The 23058-nt window shown below is 34.7% G+C and overlaps 2 protein-coding genes across 2 annotated transcripts; both read left to right on the forward strand.

The window, feature by feature from the left end:
- The first annotated feature begins 667 nt into the window (after positions 1-667).
- LOC18046227 (tyrosine decarboxylase 1) lies at positions 668-5548 on the forward strand. The gene is made up of 13 exons (XM_024186885.1): positions 668-844; positions 927-1050; positions 1222-1294; positions 1508-1738; positions 2150-2313; positions 2808-2948; positions 3386-3445; positions 3862-4026; positions 4123-4179; positions 4465-4529; positions 4744-4867; positions 4963-5100; positions 5233-5548. Coding segments are annotated over exons 1-13 (1476 nt in total). The 5' UTR covers positions 668-842; the 3' UTR covers positions 5365-5548.
- An 8424-nt stretch (positions 5549-13972) lies between these two features.
- On the forward strand, positions 13973-22506 carry LOC18046228 (ABC transporter C family member 5). Its single transcript, XM_006443658.2, has 12 exons — positions 13973-14412; positions 14720-16954; positions 17112-17432; positions 17511-17597; positions 18042-18737; positions 18872-19036; positions 19372-19666; positions 20025-20239; positions 20725-21030; positions 21380-21443; positions 21544-21783; positions 21914-22506. The coding sequence occupies exons 2-12, from the start codon at positions 14846-14848 to the stop codon at positions 22024-22026; spliced, it is 4611 nt and encodes a 1536-aa protein (XP_006443721.1). The 5' UTR covers positions 13973-14412; positions 14720-14845; the 3' UTR covers positions 22027-22506.
- The last annotated feature ends 552 nt before the right edge of the window (positions 22507-23058 follow it).

Below are 23058 nucleotides of genomic sequence, written 5' to 3' on the forward strand. Positions count from 1 at the left end.
GAGAGTAAGGACCAAAAATTTTTCGTTTTGACCGCCATCAATGAGGAGCTTGGACTCGAGAAAAACAAAAGTACTGTTCTGGTTATGTATCACGGATTTTTGTACGCATTTGAAACTCACCAGTAAGTCTTCCGGCGATCATGCAATAATCACCACCTTGCACCAATTCTTCCACTATATTTTGATTTTATTTTTTCAACTCATTGTCCTATAGCATACATCTTCACTGTATAAATAACTGCCAAAATGCAAGTATTCATCTTGGAAATGTATGAAATAGTAATGGATAAAATTATATCTAATGATCATTATATTTTTTTCAATGAACCTAGATAATATTGAATTAAATGGCATGTTAAATGTTAACGCATCTTAAACTAGATTATTAATTTTTATCTTGGATCTGGAATTTTGATGCGAGCTCTGACGTAAAAGCTTATTTCTATCTCTTGTCATTATTTTTCCTTGTTATGAGAATACTAAGGCCAATAATATTTATTATTAAAAATTTATTGAGACGCCTTAAGTTGAGTAAAAAAATCTCAGCCGTTGAAATATCTAAAGTAAAAAAATCACGGACGAAAAGCATTTCAAGCCGAAAAAAAAAATAATAATAATAGAAAAAGAGTAGGCAATCGGCTTTTGTCTTTAACTTTAGTTTGCGCTACGTGCTCTTCATCTGCCTCGCTCATCCTCTCGACCTCAGAATTTTGGGTCTGATGTTTGATGTTGGATTTTCTCCATCCATATAAATTCGAAACAACAAACAAAATTTTATCAGGAAACAAACGCAGGAACAGACTACTCGCAACACCCTGCATTTGCACAGCATAGCCGCCAAAATGTAAGTTCACAAACTCGCTACAACAAGTACCTACAACGCTGTAGTTACTGATCACTGAACATGTCAGTTTGCTTTTTATTAGGGAGAGTGGTGGGTTGAAGCCAATGGATGCCGAGCAATTGAGAGAGAATGCTCACAAGATGGTTGATTTTATTGCTGATTACTACAAATCCATTGAGAATTTCCCTGTTCTCAGCCAAGTTCAGGTTCCTCATTCTCTCACTTCTTTCTTATTTCCTCGCTTTTTTTTTTTTAAATATGCTATTATTTATTTGCATTCTGTTGCATTTGCTTGCTTTGTTTCAATGATTACATTACCTGATATCAGAACAATTCTTTTCATTAGTCACATTTCCCTGTGCATTTTTCATATGCAGCCAGGCTATCTACATAACCTTATACCGGATTCTGCACCGCATCATCCGGAGTCACTCCAAAATATTCTTGATGGTGAAGTAATTCAATCGGTTTCTTATAATTTGAAACTTTTAGGAAAGAAAGAAAAAAAATCATTCTTTTAGCTCAATTGTGTATGCAACTGATAATTCAATCATTGTGTGGGATAAAAAATTACTTTATAACTCAGGCTAAATTAAAATTGTACTGTTAATTTTCTTTAATATTTTGTTTAAAGTCTGAGGGTAAAATATTACGTGATTATAGATATTCAAGAAAAGATACTACCAGGGGTGACACATTGGCAGAGCCCGAATTACTTTGCATACTATCCTTCTAACAGCAGTGTTGCTGGGTTTTTGGGAGAAATGCTCAGTGCTGGTCTCAACATTGTGGGTTTCAGCTGGATAACTTCTCCAGCTGCGACAGAGCTTGAGATGATTGTTCTGGATTGGCTTGCCAAATTGCTTAAGTTGCCCGAAGACTTTCTTTCAACAGGTATTTCTTTTTCTTTGTTTTCAAGAGATGCTTGAAGATGCTGATGTAACATGATTCTGAGAATACTTCAGGTTAATTTTAGTGCTCCTTGACAGATAAACAATTTTTAGTAGTAGGGTTTATGGACTTAAAACAGAGGGATTGAATATGTAGAGTTTCTGATTTTAGTAGAGGTGACTCATGGGTGAAAAATGATAATCAGTGCTCTGCACAAATTTCCTAACATTTTGGGAAGAAACCTTCGACCTCATCTTAAGATTATGTACCTTTTGGATGTTTCCAATTGCTGGAATTTTGAGAAGTTTAAGGTTGTTGAATTTTTAAACCTCAAAGATAGCCATACGGGAGCTGATATTTTTGAAATTGAGCTTATTTGATGCAAGTCTCTGAAACTCATGAATGATGTTGCAGGACAAGGTGGCGGAGTTATACAAGGCACGGCAAGTGAAGCTGTTTTGGTTGTACTATTGGCTGCTCGTGATAAGGCCTTAAAGAGGGTCGGAAAAAATTCCCTTGAAAAGCTTGTGGTTTATGCATCTGATCAAACACATTCTGCATTACAAAAAGCTTGTCAGGTATCTTTAAAATGTGCATTGATATGTAACTTCTTTACGTTTATTTTCACTTCTTTATGGTCTATTTTCTTGTTTTACCCAGAACACTTTATATTTAAGTGTTTCTTGCTGACACTGGTGAGATTATTTAGAATTCACGTGATATGTAACTTCTTTACGTTTATTTTCACTTCTTTATGGTCTATTTTCTTGTTTTACCCAGAACACTTTATATTTAAGTGTTTCTTGCTGACACTGGTGAGATTATTTAGAATTCACGTGATAAAACCGGAACGAACTTATGAATGATGGTTTATAACCAAGTTTGTATTCTGTGATTCCTTAGTTCATTTATTGATAAACATTTTTTTGTTTTTGTTCTTTTTTTTCAATTTGCCTTTTGCATTATATTTTTAAAAATAAATAGGGAATCTCTTTAGAGCTTACAGAATGAAGTTATAGTGCTGTAATCATATGCCTGTTTACTGCATGTGATATTTATATTTTTATGGCAGATTGGAGGAATTCATCCACAGAATTTCAGGGTGCTAAAAACAGACTCTTCTACTAATTATTCACTTTCCCCAGATTCACTTGCTGAGGCAATCTCACGCGACCTCACCATTGGGTTGATCCCCTTTTTTCTATGTGCTACAGTATGTAATTTAGTTTCTTTCCATTCTTCTCCTTAATCATACATTTTCCCTAGATGCTTTATCTGAATTACCATTGATGGGAGCAGTTTGGAAGCTTGAATTCAATTGTTAGTGCCTACTGTTTTATCGAACTGGTTATGAGTGATGCACTGTTTGCATTCATGATAATAAGTTTTAATTTATGTACTGAAGAGGATGGTGCTAGCAAAAATGAACAACCACATCCAGGTGCTGCTTGATCATCAAGGTTTTAAGTGTAAAAGCAAGTGCTCATGCTGGATTTAAAAAAAAAAAAAAAAAGGTTATCCAACTACTGCTTAATTTATCAGCCATAACAAATAAGTTATCATATGTCTATAGCTTTTATAAGCTTGTAAAACATGATTGTAGAATTAGAGTTTCAATTGGCTGAGGAAACCTCCCATTTGTACGTGCAGGTAGGCACTACTTCATCAACGGCTGTTGATCCTTTGCTTGCACTGGGAAATATTGCTAAGGTAGTACTTTTTTGAATTGAGTTAGGAAATTATAAAAACGCTTTACATGTGCCAATGTGATATTGATTTTTTAGTTTGCCATACACATGGAAATGTCGAGTACAGTTGTCCACATACACATGGAAATGACATGTACAGCTTTCCACCTCTTTTTATTTGATTGTGTTTGAGGGATTCAGCAAGGTGTTATCAATGTAAGCTTTAGATAATTGGTAAAGAAGTGGAAAAGTGTTGTAATCAGTTCCTAGATGGTTCAATTAAAGCATATGAACTAAGAAATAAAAATTTGATTTTTTTTCTTAGTTTATTGAAATTTTTTTAAAGCTAACTTGTCTAAGAGATCTTACTCAATGATACTCAAAATGTTTTGTTGAAGAAATAATTTAACAGTGCCTATATGGATGGCTTCTTGACAGAGTAATGGAATGTGGTTTCATGTGGATGCTGCTTATGCCGGAAGTGCTTGTATATGTCCCGAATATCGCCAGTACATCGATGGTGTTGAAGAAGCTGACTCATTTAACATGAATGCACATAAGTGGTTTCTAACAAACTTTGATTGTTCAGCACTTTGGGTTAAGGTATGACGTCAGCAACTTGCCTGTAGTTGTTTTTTTTTTTTTTTTTTCATATATGTAAGTAAAATATTTAAACATATGTAATTTTCATGAAAACAGGACAGAAACACGTTGATTCAGTCCCTCTCTACAAATCCTGAGTTTCTGAAAAACAAAGTAAGTTTCTACTTTCCTGATCATGATATATTCTTGTACTATTGTTTGGTGCAACTTTCAAGACTAAAATCAAAATCACATTTGTTTTTGTTTGTGGCATATTAACTGCATAACAGACTACCCTTTCAACAATGTGATGTTGACTGTGGTAGAGTTGAGCACATTATCAGGTGAAAATGGAAACAAATTGGTGATCTCTTGATACAAGATGGATTATTTGTAGTTAATGGTTCGGTACCCTATATAAATTTGGATAAATCAAATTTAGCATGACTGATATTTCAGGCCTCTCAAGCAAACATGGTTGTGGATTACAAAGATTGGCAAATTCCTCTTGGACGCCGATTTAGGTGTGCCTTTTAACATTTGCCTGAAAGATGCTTATGATTCCATTCAAAGAGTGTTTTGCATGCACACGTGTCTATAAACTTGCTCCATTATAAAGTAAGTTTGTAGAAAAAATATTTAGCATCAACTCCGTATAATGTTTAAGTATCAATTTCGGTTGAAAGACTAAAGATTTCAAGTGAATTATTTCCCTACTAATCCATTGATTGCTCTTAGGTCACTGAAGCTGTGGATGGTGTTGCGACTTTATGGCCTGGAAAATCTACAGGGCTATATAAGAAATCATATCCAGCTGGCTAAGCATTTTGAAGGGCTTGTTGCTCAAGACTTGAGATTTGAGGTATTTAGACTCATTCTTTTTGTTGCTAGTTGATAATTTTTTTTCTGAAATCATTATTACATTGTACTGAAGCTGAACATGGTCAATGAGGATAGGTTGTCACCCCGCGGATATTTTCCTTAGTTTGTTTTCGCCTTCTGCCACCACACAATGATGAAGATCATGGCAATAAACTGAACCATAAGCTCCTAGACGATATAAACTCCACTGGGAAGATCTTCATATCTCACACAGTAAGCTCATTATTTATCCTTGCCGGTATGCTGATGTGTATTGTCCATTGTCTATCTGTGGCTTAAGTCTAGTTTCCAGATTATAACTGCCAATAAGTGAAATGTGCTTAATGCTTTAACCATTTTGTGCAGGTTTTGTCGGGCAAATACATATTGCGATTTGCTGTTGGAGCACCATTGACTGAATGGAGGCACGTAAATGCAGCCTGGGAAGTTATGCAAGACAAGGCCTCTGCCTTACTAGCTAGGCTGTCCATAGAATAAGTACAATGTTTCAAGTTCTCTCTTTCATTATTTGATGACATCAATATGTTGATTCCCTTTTATCTCCCTGATTTATGTCATTGCCTCAAAACAGCAACGGATCCCCCCCCCCCAACAACAAAAAAAACCCGAAAAAGAAAATTATATATATATGGTCGAGCAATACATGTTGTTTCCATCACAATTTTTAGCCCAGGTTATTCCAATTCTTCCAATATGTACTATGCAAGAGCAAATGGAGCATAAATTCTGGAACAGCTACCACAACCTGATTTCATTCCTGTTTTGTCTTGCTAGCACTGCCCCTCTGCTTTGATCTTTCTTCAGTTATTCTGCTTACTGATCCCACCATAATGGTCCAGGCTATCTGAAAATGGTCCATCTGGATAATGTTCCCAAGTCTAGAGCTGTCCCAGTTTGTCCCGAAATGATCGTAAATCTTGATGCTTGTTTGGATATGTCTGGTAGTGTTCATTTTTGTTAGTTTCTTACAGCAAAAGAGACCTTGTGTGGGCACTGGGCAGTCAGAATTATTTTGGCATATTCATATCAGCAGGCATTCTTTGCAGCATATCCAAAACAAGTATCCTATTCATCCGTGGCCGCAATTATCATTGGCTCGTTGAATTATTTTTGGCATATTCATAATATGATGTTAACAATGAGCGAAATGAAGTTGCCACTTCTACCTCATTGATCATTACCATTCTCGGGAAAAGGACTTAAATTTTGAATAATTCTAGAATCTGAATAAGGCATATACTGAAAACTGTCTTTTATATATTTCGTTTTGTTATTAAATTAAAACATGACAAATGTCAAGAAATAAGAAGTTTCAAGAAACAAACATGCATCAAAGATATGGTAATCTTTAGAGGGCAGATTTTCTCCGAAGATATGATCCCAATGCTCCAAAGATACTCGAAGGCAAAATTGAAAACAAAGTCAAGATAGGGTAATCTTTAGAGGGAAGATTTTCTTTCGAATACTTAAAGCGTAGATTTAGGTTTTTGTTATAGTCTCTGGTATCTGGGTTGTCTCGTAATAAAGCCTATTCAAACAAGTTCTAGTAAATTTTAAGGTCTACTAATATGATAACACAGTTGATGTAACCCCGACCCTAGTAGATTCATGACTTTAAATATCAATAGATGTTTAAGAAATGTAATAAAAAAAAAAAGTGGTACTACAAATTGGCAAAGCCACGTATCAGAGTGAGTGACAGGGGTAGAAGGAACCATATTTCATTCTCTAAAAAAATGATCAAATTATCGTCGTTAATTTATATTTATATTCCCAACTTCGGATGAATGAGAACCCCTTTTGAATGTTTAGCAAAGAGAAAGAATTGGATTCTTGGGGAGCTGCTACTTATTTCCACTAGATCTTCATATCATTTTACTTGAGCTTGAATAAAATGATCTTGTGGTTTTTGTTGGAATATTATTTGACATTTTAAGAAATTCGATAAACTTTTGAAATATTTAAAAGAAAATCAACGTCCACTAATTAATCCACGAGAGCCTCATATCAAACTCATGTGCATTCTAGAATTTTATAACATTAATCAAATTAATCTATGTGTCGGCATATATTCATAACTCATTCTTACAAAACAGGTCGGCTCAGGAAGCAAACACCAATTCAACCACGTGTTAGATATACCTCAATTAAGTTGGTGCTGCCAGCTGTGTTCCTCAATTGGTTTTTGAAAACATTGAAGGGCATGGTCCTTAACCTGTCAGGGTGTAGGTGCCTTTTAATATGATATATTTAAGGGGAAACAGTTCTTCTTTTTTTTTTTTTTATATTAATCACGAGGTATTTTGGAGAGGGCCCTAACTGTGGGAGGCATCTTTAAGCCCGTACCACATCCCAGACTAGAAGTCTCCGCTCGAACCGGGAGGCACAGGTTCTTCCAACAAATGCGACTTCCCTGCGACTCGAACTGGGGAGCAAACCCAGTCAAGCCACTTAAGGGGACTCCATTGCCAGTGGAGCCAACACTTTGTTGGTGGAAACAGTTCTTCTTTAATGTAGCATCTAACTTCTCAGCACTCGTTTATAATGTGCATTTCATAGACTCCTCTCTCTGTTGCAAGAAAAATAAAATAAAGTCACACATTTTAAAGGTATAGATGATACAGAGATAGTGTATATATGTTTCAATTTTAAAGGTATATATAGTTTGCTTAGAAGTTTAGAAAAAAAGTGGACAAGATACAGTGATGTATGTGTCAGGTCAACATATAGTCTATGATCAAAAGATAATGCATGCGCTCGAGAATCAATGCCAAGCTTTGCAACCAATAAAATATTGGCTCAATTGGTAATAGAGTTCCCTTAAGTGATTTGATTGGGTTTGTTCCTCAGTTCAAGTCGCAGGAAAATCATTTTTATTGGGAGAACATGTGCCTCCCGATTTGAACAGAAATTTTTAATCTAAATTATAATACGGATTTAAAAATATCTCTCATAATTAAGACATACCCTAAAATACCTCGAGGTTAAAATAAATAAAAAAAATGCCAAACTTTGCAAGAGGCACGTCTCGAACAAAATGCTTTCCAGGTAATTCACCTTTTGCTTGGAGTCTTTGTGTTACGTATTGCTTTTAACAATTCCGAAAAGCGCTTTACGCTTAATTTAACTGTCAAGCACATAATCAAGACGTGGCAACTGCAAAAAAAAGTGCTTTTTTACGTAGGGAAATTGTGGTAAGATACCATTATCCTCGCATCGCTTTAATCGAACAGGGCACCGGACAGATGGTTTTTCTTAAAGATTATAATAAACAGACCGTCAAAATTATTCCTTAAGAGCTCCTAAGCAAAGATATAATAGAAAATTACAAAGAATAACACCATGTACTAATAAATTGCGTTTATTTTTATATCATTTGATCATCAAAAAGCTTACGCTTCTTTCCTTCTTACTTTCTCTCTCTCTTTTTTTTTTTTTAAATGCATGGATGGGTGTATGTGGAATCAGTTTCTTCATGTGTAAGCATTCATGTATGGAGATGTATAAAATTGATTTTGAAAAGTTAAAAGTTAATTTTGATTTAAAAATCACTTTTGGTAAAATCACGCCCTTTCTATAGCGGATTTTGAAAAATAGAAAAGAAATAACTTTTAAATATTTGATTTTAAAAATTAATTTTATATTTAATACAATTCTATATATATTGTAAAAAAATTATAAATTAATAATATTGAGGCCATACAAGACCTATTGATTTATAAATTATTAGTTTATAGAGTGTATCACAATTCAATGAACATACATTTTAATCGACTAAAACTTCATTATATTTTACCAATTTAATCAATTGAAAATAAATTAATGCACTTGATATAAATTAGATTTAAAAAAAACTTTACAATTCTTGGAATTTCAGAATTTAACCTTGGAACTTCTAAAAGCAATAAGCAAAATTCTAGATGAGATCCACTTATCTTTAAATTTCAAGAAAGAGAAGTAACAATAGAGTCATAATTTATTTTTTTTAAATGTGACAGCAATTATATCTATAAATTCGATAAATTATTAATTTATGATATGAATGAGACCATATAGTTGTATAAGGGTTTTCAAAAAAATTATTATCTTATTAATTTATTGAAATTATTAATTTAGCCCTTTGACCCAAGTTGGACAACGAAAAAATTATTATATAATAGCGGTTAATAATTTAGTGAGAATTAAGTTATAGAGGCTTTATTCTTTATCCTTATGCATATTATAAAAATCTAAAATTATCTTTATTTATTTGGAAATAAAAAAATTTAATTTAATTGTCAACTATATTAAGATAACAAAAAAAAGTTAATAACATAAAAATATATGTTTTAGTCATCAATTATTATATATACACAATAAAAAAAAAAAATATGTGCATGCTTACAGGTAAGTAAACAAATTTTATTATAACATTATGTCTATTTTAGTTATTTATATTCTTACGACGGTTTAATAGTAATATTTATCAAACACATCTACCTCATTTTAAAACCCATAATACTCTTTATAAATAATTATTTTTTCAATATAACTAATATTAATTATTTTAAAATGTTACAACATTACCAAAGTGACTCTTAATCGTAATTAAGTTACTGATGGGATATTAAAATTAATTAATTAATTGATATTGATCACCGGAATATTTGCAGCTTGATGGCTGTTGATTAATAATTGATGGATTTGATATCAACTTAAAAAAGGGGACGTCAATACCGGGGAATCTGTTACCAAGATTGACTTAATATGACTCTATATATATATATATATATATATATATATATATATATAAACGTGATTAATTATCGTTAATCCATGACACTCCAAGTCATTTAATTAATTATCAGAAATTTTTAACACGGGAAGGAATCAGTTGAGTGGAGATTTCATTAGTCTTAATTGTAATTAATCAATTGAAAATCAACAAAAAAATCTTTTTATCATCTTTTCTTTGCCCGCCCATTGGGATCAACCGACTATGATTCCTCGTCAATCGTCAGCCGTCAGCCGCCAATCTGAGAAATATATTTAATTTAAGGAGTTCCGTTACCGCTTAAATTTTTATTTGTTTTTGTCAACAAAATGAAATTGTGGGCTTAAATAAAATGAGAGTCGTGTGCCGAGTGTCTACCTCAAAGTACAACAAATATCAGTACGAAAGGTCAACAATTAGCCATTTTAATTAAATAAATAATTTTCCAAAAAAAAGGATATACACCCAGTTGATTTTGCCTTTGTGGCTAAAAAAAGAGGTAAAAAATATTTTTCAATACATAATAAATAAATATACTGAATTAATTTTTAAAAGGAATGAGGTCTAAATAGTGAGTCGACGGTCGACATATGGTGTGGGCGGTCGGTCCGACCGGTGGGGCCACCGTCGGTCACAGGCAATTTGGTTTTGAGTCCGACCGGTGTTATGATAATCAAGGGCAAGATTGGCACAAAGTCAGCATCAAATTGGACTTCTGAGAAAAACAATTCAACGTTCAATCAAATAAACTACTTTTATCTAATTCTTAATCCCACTGCTTCGAAGTTTTTTGACTGGTAGGTGACAACAAACACAATTTATAAGTGTAACTGCAATATATAATATTATATGTAAAACGAGTCCACTCCCTCTCAATAGAAAAAAATGTAAGTATTCGAATTTTTTCGTTATTAATTCCCTAAGTATTTAATTATTTTTATAAAACTTAAGGTGTCAAACTCAATAAATTTCGAGAAGCAATAATGTAGGTGCCATAATTTAGAGGCACTAAATTACGCCAAGAGTCTAAATAAAAAAAAAAAAAAGAAAGAAATTATTCTGGAAAATTAAATAATAAATAAATTATATCCAATTTATTTTGGAGAAAGTAACATTAGGATAAAATTCCCCATAAATTTACTATAACAATTAGGAGAAAAAACTCATTCAAATTCTCAGTTCCAGGGTTTGAGGAAACCACAACGAAGATCATAAAAACAAATAAGCACATGGGTACGGAATAAATGACGTGGATCATGAATATATTTATTTCCCTACAATTAAATTTGTTATGCAAAACAGAGCAATCTATCGAAATGCTATGAGAGAATGATCAATTAACACCTAAACTAAGAACCAACAAATACAAGAAAACCAAGAAGTAAGAATGCAGAAGGAATCAAGAACTGTTGAACAAAAAAAAAAAAAAAAAAAGATAATGTGGTTCAATTCCACAAAGGAACCTACATCCACGGCTGAAAATGCCAGCTAGGGCAGAAGCTTTATTGAACAAGAATGGCTGATTACAATGATACTCCACAATACAGATTAAAACCACTATATGCTTAACATTTTTCTCTCTGTAATGAAGCAGTAAAGCATTGTCTCTCGAACTTCATAAACAACACATATATACTGCTTTTCACACGTGTGTTTCCATTAACAGAAACAAGCCATTATGACTAACTACTTATTCTCTTGGACCCCACTAACGCTAGCTCATCAGCCACCTCAGCAAGCTCATAACAGAATATAACTAATTTCGGCTTCACAAAATTCACATCCACGTGTACAAAAATAGTGGGTGACACGTGTCATCAAGGAGATATGCCAAGACAAAACCCTAAACACATGTCACCCATCATCTATAAATAAGAACCATCTCACCAAGAAAAAATGAGATCTCTCATGAGCAAAAAAGAAGAGCATTGTTCACCCCTCAAAAGAGAAAAACCTTAATCTTATTTATTGTTCTTACTCCTATTAAATCTTAAATCAAACATTGACTTGGGCGCTGGAGTATTTTTTTCAGGTACCCACCTTGTCGGATTCGAGTTCAACAAGAGATCACAAGTTCTCCACAAATAAAAAATACTTGTGAAGGTAAATTACTACATCCTTCAAATAAAATATTAGAAGTTTTGGAAAGTACGTCGTAAATATGTCATTTAATTTTTTGTTCATACATTAGATTATAATCTAGAAATGATAGAAGTGTATAATAAATGTGGGTTTTTTTTTTCTGTTACATCTGAGTTGGAAGAAGAAAATTTGTTGCCGGGAGGTATTTACTTGCTTATTAATTGTTGCTTTAAAGCAATAAATTTAGTGGAAAAAACTAAGCAAGACGTGAGGGGAAATGTTTGTGAACTGAACTCCTTGGAAAGTAATTTCGTTCAAAGCTTAAAAAGGATGAAAAAAGGCGACATCAACTTTTGCTTTTAATGAAAGGCAAAATTGTTTGTAAAACTACCAGCAAATAATGGCTTCCAATACAATCTGAGCTGCATGTCAATTAGCTGTACGCGGCAATTAAATGGATCTCAAATGAAGAAGATTAAGAGAGGTTTCTTTCTAATCTACCATGTTGGGGAAATAAAAAAGGTGCATTAAATTTTAATGCAACCTTAATGTAGCATTACCAATTTATCATAATTGACAGCTGACGATGAATTTCTCAGAAAGGGCCAAAGCTAATTTATGCCAAACTACTTGGATTTGTATTATTAGCTTAATAAATGCGACTTCATTTTCATATCTGAATGTTTAAAGTTTAACCACACAAACCCCATCTTTGGGATTTTGCCATTTGTACTAAATCTTCTTTCTTTAACATTCATGCGTCCAACGCACACCACAACATATGATATTGAGAATAAAGATGTTACAAAAGGTCAAGAAAGCCCGGACATTTACATGCTAAAAAGAGAGACAATATAGTCATCCCATTCAGCCTCCTCAACTCAAACCCCACCACTTTTTTCCCAAGAACCAAACAAAAGGATTTTGGTGATATATTCAAGTTTACTTCCATTCTTTTCACACAACTATATTCAAGTTTACTTCCATTCTTTTCACACAACCAGCCAAGACAAGCCGGTGTGATGATAAGTGGGGTAGCTGGGATATTCAAGTTTCAACATAAATCAATTGCTAATTGCTAATTGCTAAATGACTTGGATTACCCATCATGACTTTATGGCTTGGACCCACTCCTAGGGATGGCAAATATCCAATGATGGATGGATATTATCCATCCAAACACAAATCCATAATTATCCATAATGGATATATCCATATCCATATCCAATAATTAATATTGGACATGGATATGGATTTTATCCATATAGTTATGGAGATCCATGGATATCCATGGATATTTTATTTTTATTATATAAAAATAATAATATAAAATAGTTAAAATTCTAATATTAAATTTGGCTATTAAATTATTTATATTAGTAATAATATATATATATATATAATAAAATGGCGGTCTGGTGGTTGGTGGTGGTGGTGGTCCGGCAACTTTCCGGCGATATTCCGGCAACTTCCGGCGATATTCCAGCACTGTGCTTCTCCTGCTCTCCATCAACGATCAAACCAAAAACCAAAGTGCAGCTCCAGGACTTTTGGTTTTCTTCTAACCTCAGAAACAGAGCCCCCCACTTCTCTCATAAGTGTCCATAAATCATGGCATTGTGACAATAATGACCTGAAAAGCTTAACAGCATTACTCCACATTCAATCAAAATTCAAAATATATGTGTACCTTAAAGTTGTTGTGCAAAATTATAAGAGTGACAAACGATACTAATTGTATATTTTTAGTTCGTTGCACTTCTTAAAACTCTTGTGGCCAATATAACAAACGACGATTGTATTGTATAATGTTATTTCACTCAATTACGCACGGTTTTCATCTCTACTTCCATCACTAATACTAAACATATATGAATACGCTAACGTTGAACATGAAGTTACCATATAGTAAGACAAAACGTCATAATATAAGATTGAAATGGATCCAAAACCATAAGCACAACACCCACCACACTGTAAAAGGAAAGATATCAAATGTGGGGTGTTGAAAAAGAGACAATGAAACATTGAACAAGGGTCAGAAATTAAATAATAGTGACTTTGAAAAGGCAAGGTGAGATCCCCATCGTGATGATGAATTAATTACATTTCACGACACATGTAAATAAAAAATAATATTCTTATGATGATTACATAATAATATTCCTTTTTAATCTCTCACCCGTCTCTCTCTTGCTGTGACGGACTCAAATCTGGCTATATAAACAATAGTAAAGCAGAGGAAATGATATTGTAAACTAAGATTAAAAAAAATAAAAGAAAGAAAAATTGATTTCACTCATTCAGCTTTCCACTCACCGAACCAAATCATAAACAGAACACATAACACATTAAAACTCAAAAACATTTTTGTTGCTTCGAGTCTTGTACTCAAATACGGCAAGTCCTGAAGCAAAAATAGAAACGACAAAACAACAGAGGAAGAAGAAGGGGAGAGAAAGAGAGAGGCACTGTGTCTTCTTCTTCTTCTCTTCTATGTGTCTCTCATTTTGATTATTATTATCGTACGTGTTGTAGTAATTTAATTCCTCTGTGGATATAACCCAAAAAAAAAACAAAAGAAAAAGAAAGAAACAGAGCATTGTTTGCTCTGTTTTATTTTTGTTTGTATAGATCACAGGGTTTGCCTCGGCTGTCGCCACCGAAACGGTTTTCAAGGACAAACCCAGGTCAGTTTTTGTTATTTTCTCAAATGGGTTTCCTTCATTTTCTTTGATTTTTAGCTCCCACGTCCCCTCTGTCTCTCTCTCCCTCTCTCAATATTTGTCTCCATGCCTAAGTGAAATATGAAAACAAAAATAAAGAAAAAATATTTTTTTTCATTTAAAAAGTGTTTTTTCTTCTATATGGATTTCTGTTTTTGGTTATTAATATCTGTGTGGATTTTTTGTTTCTATATGCAATGTGTTCGTAGATTCTATCTCCAGATAATACTTTCTTTTTATATGTTGTTTGGTTTCTGCTTCTCATGTACAGATGGTGAGATGCCCTGCTTCGGACGATTTGATGACGATCTCTATTTTAGCTTAACTCAACACCGACTCGGTTCCCTTCTTCTCATTTTAAATAAGCGTTTTCTTCACCTACTCACCTTGTTCGATAATGGGTATCTCTCTTTTGCTGGATAGAATCTCAGCTTCATATTCAACAAGGCAATCACATTTTGCCCTTTTCAAGGCAATTCAAGGCTTACCCGTTTTGGAGCTTTCTTCTATATGCATCAACTTAACACTTCTCCTTGTGTTTCTTTTTATAATATCTGCTAGGCAGATATCTGTTTGTGTGGGTCGAATTCGGTTTTTCAAGGATGATACTGCTGCAAGTTCCAGCCCGATTAGACGTAATGTTAGTGTCGATGGAGAAATTAGAGAGGTTAAGATTGGTACTTGGTTTAAAATGTCGGTCTTTTGTTGTTTCTATGTGTTGTTTGTACAAGTTCTAGTATTGGGGTTTGATGGGGTCGGCTTGGTAAGAAAGGCTGTTGATGGGAAGGTAGTGGGTTGGTCTGCACTTTGCTTGCCTGCTGTCCAAGGTTTAGCTTGGTTTCTATTGAGCTTTTCAGCTCTCCATTGTAAATTTAAGTTGTCTGAGAAATTCCCATTTTTGTTAAGGGTATGGTGGGTTGTGTCATTTTTGATCTGTTTGTGTGCTTTGTATGTTGATGGGCGAGGACTCTTGGTAGATGGTTCAAAGCACCTCTGTTCTCATGTTGTGGCAAATTTCGCAGCAACCCCAGCTCTTGCATTCCTTTGTTTTGTTGCAATTAGGGGTGTTACTGGTCTACAGGTTTGTAGAAACTCTGATCTTCAGGAACCATTGCTTCTTGAAGAAGAGGCAGGGTGTCTGAAGGTCACTCCTTATGGTGATGCTGGCCTCTTTAGCTTGGTCACACTTTCTTGGTTGAATCCACTTCTTTCAATTGGTGCAAAGAGGCCCCTTGAGCTCAAAGATATTCCTCTTCTTGCCCCGAAGGATCGGGCCAAGACCAATTATAAGGCTTTGAATTCAAATTGGGAGAAATTGAAGGCTGAAAATCCTACTAAGACACCATCTTTAGCTTTGGCAATTCTGAAGTCATTCTGGAAGGAAGCGGCCTTGAATGCTGTCTTTGCGGGGCTGAACACTATTGTTTCCTATGTTGGTCCATACTTGGTTAGTTACTTTGTTGATTATTTAGGGGGAAAGGAAACTTTCCCTCATGAGGGTTATATCCTTGCTGGGATATTCTTTTCGGCTAAGCTGGTGGAGACCATAACGACCCGGCAGTGGTATCTTGGGGTTGACATTTTGGGTATGCATGTAAGATCGGCTCTTACAGCAATGGTTTACAGAAAGGGACTGAAGCTCTCAAGCTTGGCTAAGCAAAGTCACACCAGTGGAGAGATTGTTAATTATATGGCAGTTGATGTCCAGAGAGTAGGGGACTACTCTTGGTATCTCCATGACATATGGATGCTTCCTTTGCAAATAATTCTTGCCCTTGCAATTTTGTATAAAAATGTTGGAATCGCTTCTGTTGCAACATTGATTGCCACCATTATCTCCATTGTTGTTACTGTCCCTGTGGCGAAGGTCCAAGAAGAGTACCAAGATAAATTAATGGCTGCCAAGGATGAAAGGATGAGAAAAACCTCAGAGTGTCTTAGGAATATGAGAATTCTCAAGTTGCAGGCTTGGGAAGACAGGTATCGGATTCAGCTGGAGGAAATGCGAGGTGTAGAGTTCAGGTGGCTCCGAAAAGCGCTTTATTCTCAAGCTTTTATTACATTCATTTTCTGGAGCTCCCCCATATTTGTAGCTGCTGTAACATTTGGTACTTCTATATTGTTGGGAGCTCAACTCACGGCAGGGAGTGTTCTTTCTGCTATGGCTACTTTCAGAATCCTCCAAGAACCACTCAGGAATTTTCCCGACTTAGTTTCAATGATGGCTCAGACAAAAGTTTCTCTTGATCGGATTTCTGGATTTCTGCAAGAGGAGGAGTTACAGGAAGATGCAACCATTGTTCTGCCACGAGGAATGACAAATGTGGCCATACAAATTGAAAATGCTGAGTTCTGTTGGTACCCTTCTTCTTCAAGGCCTACATTATCAGGAATATCAATGAAAGTGGACAGGGGCATGCGAGTGGCTGTTTGCGGCATGGTTGGTTCTGGTAAATCAAGCTTGCTTTCTTGTATACTTGGGGAGATACCAAAGATCTCTGGCGAAGTAAGTCAAATTATGGAACTTTATTTATTTAATTATATTTTGTCAATGCTAATTTGTTTTCTTTTTAAATGTTTTGTATGATATTTTTTTCTTCCATAGTTGGTCAGAACTGGTAGGTCCTCATATATTTTTCCCTTTTCATTTCAATGCTTTTCAGGTAAGACTTTGTGGTACTGCTGCTTACGTTTCTCAATCAGCATGGATACAATCTGGAAATATAGAAGAAAATATTCTTTTTGGCAGCCCCATGGATAAAGCAAAGTACAAGAAAGTTATCCATGCTTGTTCACTAAAAAAGGATCTTGAACTTTTCTCACATGGAGACCAGACTATTATTGGCGATAGAGGTATAAATCTGAGTGGTGGCCAGAAACAACGTGTACAGCTTGCCAGGGCACTTTATCAAGATGCAGATATCTATTTACTTGATGATCCCTTCAGTGCTGTGGATGCGCACACTGGTTCAGAACTGTTCAAGGTTAGACTTGCACAATGTATCACAAATGGTGCAATTCAGCAAATGGCATTTGGCTAAACTTTTGTTATTGAACTACAGGAATATATAATGACAGCACTGGCAAATAAGACTGTGATATTTGTGACTCATCAAGTTGAATTTCTACCTGCTGCAGATTTTATACTGGTATGCGATTTTTTAAAGTATTTTACTTACTTTTTATGTTGGCTTTACACCGAGTAGAAAGGTTTATTATTTTTTATTTTCCTTCTCCGAAGGCTTTTTGTATAAGCTTATAATGGTGTTTTTACGTCAATCATTGACTTTTTTTTTTTTTTTTGGCATCTTGTTCTCGCTTGTGCCACTCATTCTACAATGTTCTTTTTCATTTAATGATGGAGCAGCATGATTCAAGTTTGACATTTAGTTCGAAAATATTAGAAATCTTTCATTTCTTGACACGTTTTTTGATTTATGTGGCTTTTCACATTCATCATATTTTACAGTTATTTATTTAAATGATGGAAGTATTTACGTTTCAGCATCTTTTACCCTTTACCTTATGCGTCCAACCTCTTAAAGATTCAAGCTTCTCTTTTTTTATTTATTTTGGGTGAGTGTATTCTGTAGGTTCTGAAGGAAGGTCGGATCATACAGGCAGGAAAATATGATGATCTCTTGCAAGCAGGGACTGATTTTAATGCTTTGGTCTCAGCTCACCATGAAGCAATTGAAGCTATGGATATTCCAAATCACTCGTCAGAAGATTCAGATGAAAATCTGACTCTGGATGGTTGTGTTATACCTTGTAAAAAATGTGATGCATCTGGAGATAACATTGACAACTTGGCAAAGGAAGTGCAAGATGGTTCATCAGCTTCAGAGCAGAAAGCGATAAAAGAAAAAAAGAAAGCAAAACGCTCGAGGAAAAAGCAACTTGTTCAGGAAGAGGAAAGAGTAAGAGGAAGAGTCAGCATGAAGGTGTACTTGTCATATATGGCTGCAGCTTATAGAGGCTTACTGATTCCTCTCATAATCCTTGCACAAGTGTTGTTTCAATTCCTTCAAATAGCTGGTAATTGGTGGATGGCTTGGGCCAATCCGCAAACTGAAGGAGATCAACCCAAAGTTAATCCTATGGTTCTTCTTGTTGTTTATATGGCCCTTGCATTTGGGAGCTCCTGGTTTATATTTGTGCGGGCTGTTCTAGTAGCTACATTTGGTTTAGCAGCTGCACAGAAATTGTTTGTAAAGATGCTTAGAAGTGTGTTCCGAGCTCCTATGTCGTTTTTTGACTCTACGCCAGCGGGACGGATCTTGAATCGTGTAAGTTTTCAGAAAATAATTTTGATCTATTTTTCCTTTTGACATGCGCTTGGAGCATTTTTTTTCCCTTTATTTCTTGGCGTGATATGATCTTCTCTCACATTATATAATGCCAACTATTTATGACGTTTCAGGTATCCATTGATCAAAGTGTTGTTGATCTTGATATTCCTTTTAGACTTGGTGGGTTTGCTTCAACAACAATACAACTTGTTGGCATCATTGGTGTAATGACAATGGTTACCTGGCAAGTTTTGCTTCTTGTCATTCCAATGGCAGTTGCATGCTTGTGGATGCAGGTGCTTAATTATCTTTTTTCCCCTAGGTTTTGGTGTCAATTATTGTGTTTTCTATTAAAGTAAAGGAGATAGAGGAAAATGAAAGGCTATTTGTCAAGGTTCCCTTCCTTTTTGAATCATTTCCATTTTTCCGTGTTCTTTCTTGGAATCAAACAAGGGATCAAATTGTCACTTTTCAAGTCTGTTTATTTGGAAGGTTTTTAATTTTTTATTACAGGTTATCCTTTTGTACACCACTGTCTGCTTGTCGTGTCATTCCTCCTCATTTTCAGTTTTCTTCTACTTATAAGGGAAAATGGATAAAGAATATAAATGTTATTGCATCCTGAATGCAGAAATACTACATGGCTTCATCCAGGGAACTTGTCCGTATTGTGAGCATCCAAAAATCTCCAATTATCCACCTTTTTGGTGAGTCCATTGCTGGAGCATCCACAATAAGAGGTTTTGGGCAAGAAAAAAGGTTTATGAAGAGGAATCTTTATCTTCTTGATTGTTTTGCTCGTCCATTCTTCTGCAGTCTTGCAGCTATTGAATGGCTTTGCTTACGCATGGAATTGCTTTCAACCTTTGTGTTTGCCTTTTGCATGGTTTTACTTGTGAGTTTTCCACATGGAGCTATTGATCCGAGTAAGTAATTATTTGCTTATTAATTAATTAATATTTCTACTTTTTCCCATCTCATGTAATAGGGTGTATAGACTTAACAAAAGGGAAGTTGTATAGTGAAATAACCATTAGAAAGAAAATGCCTGCACATGGAGAAAAAGCTAAGCTTGATGGTTGGGGTGATGAAACTAATAGTTATTACGGTCTTGTATGTTGTATCCTATCATAGTTTTTCCTAGAAGTTCGTACCATTATAGTGTACTGCAGATGCATCCCATTTGGCATTCTTATAATGTGTTTTTATTTCTCTAAAAATGATTATTAAATTTTTTTATCAAGAGTAAATTGATTTTTAAGGGCAATTACTTCTTGTATGCAGGCATGGCTGGCCTTGCAGTGACATATGGCCTTAATTTAAATGCACGTTTATCACGGTGGATACTTAGCTTTTGCAAGCTTGAAAACAAAATTATCTCCATTGAAAGGATTTATCAGTACAGCCAAATTCCAGGAGAAGCTCCACCAGTTATTGAGGATTCTCGCCCTCCATCCTCATGGCCAGAAAATGGAACAATTGAACTTATTGATTTAAAGGTACTCAGTTCTGCATTGACCGTACATCTTGTTCAATCTTTTGGGTCAAAGATAAAAACTTTTGGAATTGGAACTTTGTTCATATCTGGTCTACTAAATGATATATTTTCACATGAATTTTGAAATTTTGTTTGAGATCTGTTTCCGCTTTGCTTTGCATATTATGATCGTGGACAATTAGCTGGAGGCATCTCGGTTTATATTTGACTAAAAGTGCTCATTTGTGCCCTTTGTTTTATGAGTTGACTTTTGAACGTGGAAAGTTGGATTCTGGGTAAACTTTGTTCTTTACAGAAATGGGAAATGTTCTTGGCAACAGAGGCCAAGCAATAGTAACTGATAAAATAGTGTAATCTTTTGTACAAGTTTTATTTTAGTAATTATTTATGTATTTTTGGTAAAAGAAGGAAAATAAGAAATTAACTTCCTTTATTCTTGTTTGTTGGGTCACAAAATGCTGACCATTTCTGTTTTTGTTTTCTAAGGTTCGTTATGGTGAGAATCTTCCTTTGGTGCTTCATGGGATAACCTGTGCATTTCCTGGAGGAAAAAAAATTGGCATTGTTGGGCGGACTGGGAGTGGCAAATCTACATTGATTCAGGCATTGTTTAGATTGATTGAACCAGCTTGTGGGAGGATCATTATAGACAACATTGATATTTCAACAATTGGCCTCCACGATCTACGTAGCCGTCTTGGTATTATACCCCAGGATCCTAATTTATTTGAAGGGACCATTAGATGCAATCTTGATCCTCTTGAAGAGCATTCAGATAGAGAAATTTGGGAGGTATAATATCGCACACCATATATGTTCTTTCAATTACATGTGCAAGGCAACTTAAATTTTCTGGTTTAGGAGATGTCCTTAGATATTGTTTGAACAAAGTTTACTGAATTATTATTAACTTCTTAATATTTCGTTAATTTTTTAAATAACTAAAGTTTTAGCTCTTATTTTAAATAATCTCCAAGTTATAGATAATCTTGGAGTAATATATAAATTTGTGTTTTCTTGGTGAATTTATTCCCCAATAACAGTGAGATCAAAAGAAATCCTTGAATTACCAAATTATTTAACTTCCAATGCTTAATGCTCTGCCCAAAGTTATAAAGTCATGGCTTTTGATTTCGGACAGGCGCTTGACAAGTCTCAGCTTGGAGACATTGTTCGTGGGAAAGACCAAAAGCTTGAAACACCAGGTTTACAGCTCTCCTGTTCAACATTAGTTGTTAATATATAGTCATTTCTTTTTGGATAGATAGTTAATCCATTAGTTGCGTTTTTTGTTCAAATATGCAGTGCTAGAAAATGGAGATAACTGGAGTGTGGGACAACGTCAACTTGTTTCCCTTGGTAGGGCTTTACTTAAGCAGGCTAGAATACTGGTGCTTGATGAAGCAACAGCTTCAGTTGATACAGCCACAGACAATCTTATCCAGAAGATTATTCGTACAGAGTTTAAGGACTGCACTGTATGCACTATTGCACATCGTATACCAACTGTAATTGACAGCGATCTGGTTTTGGTATTAAGTGATGGTGCGTGCAATTATACTCATGAGTTTATTTGAATTTGTTAGCTTTTCCTCAGAAGTCCAATACCAGTTCTGTTACTCAGCTCACTGTGCTCATCTATGCAGTAATTAAAAAGTTTTTGATGATTATGCAGGACGAGTTGCAGAATTTGATACTCCAGGGAGACTTTTGGAAGATAAATCGTCCATGTTTCTTAAGTTGGTAACAGAGTACTCCTCAAGGTCAAGTGGCATACCAGATTTTTAATTTAAATGGCATGCCCAGAAACCTTTCAAGTCAGCGACTGCGAGAGCAGAGAATGAACTGCTGCTGCTATGGCTTTCGGGAAAATCAAAGGCAAAGGGGAACGACAAAGGTTGCTATTAAAGCAGAAGCCCATCGGAGGAAATTAGTTTCTACTTCAAGTCCATAATGAGTTCTTTGATCCCCCATAAGCATAACTGGGAATTCATGTACGGTTTGGGCTCTTTAACCGGAAAATAAGTTGGTAGGCAGAATAGTCATATTCTAAGGAAAATGGGCAGCTGATAATATTTGTTCGTCAATGTTCAATGAAACAGTCTAGAGACGAACCAAGTTGTTCTTGTTTAGTTGGGAAATTTGAAGAGGTATAATAGTTGAATTCAATTCAACTGTTACAAGTTGTGAATTTCAGTTTTAGCCTGCTTCCAAGGCCGGGAGTTTTGTTCCATATTTTTGTATTAGCTTCTGATTTGCCTTTCCTTTGATTATGAAAAATGCTTATTACACTGGTCACTCCTAATTCTATCTCTCTGTAACTGTTGTTGATCAAGAAGTAAGGTGTTGCTAGGGCTTGCAAAATTTTATACAGTCCAGTTATCCGACATGAATAAATGGGTATTAAAATTTGACATGAATAAATGGGTGTTACACGTCTCTGCAATTGTATCTAGTGTGTCACACTGAATTGATAAATGACTTCACTTCATGATTCTAGATTAGAAGGTTATTAAATTTGACATGATTATTAAATAGGTTGGGTCAGGGTTCAATATTTATTTATTTATTTTGGTTGGATTAGGGTTGAAGGTTTTTACTCATCTACTTGATTGATAACAATTATATTTTCTAAAATTAATTTGTAGGTTTTCATCATCAAAACTCAAGTATTGGATGTGATTATCTTTTTTTTTGGTAGGATGAACATATACATGATGTTTTATTTATAAAATATAATTCTATATAAATTCAAAACTTCAATAATGTAAATGTCTAATATATATATATAAGCGGTCTATTGAGTAACTCATTTGTTTT

The sequence above is a fragment of the Citrus clementina genome, unplaced genomic scaffold (assembly GCF_000493195.1).
Source record: "Citrus clementina cultivar Clemenules unplaced genomic scaffold, Citrus_clementina_v1.0 scaffold_3, whole genome shotgun sequence".
NCBI classification, from domain to species: Eukaryota; Viridiplantae; Streptophyta; class Magnoliopsida; order Sapindales; family Rutaceae; genus Citrus; species Citrus x clementina.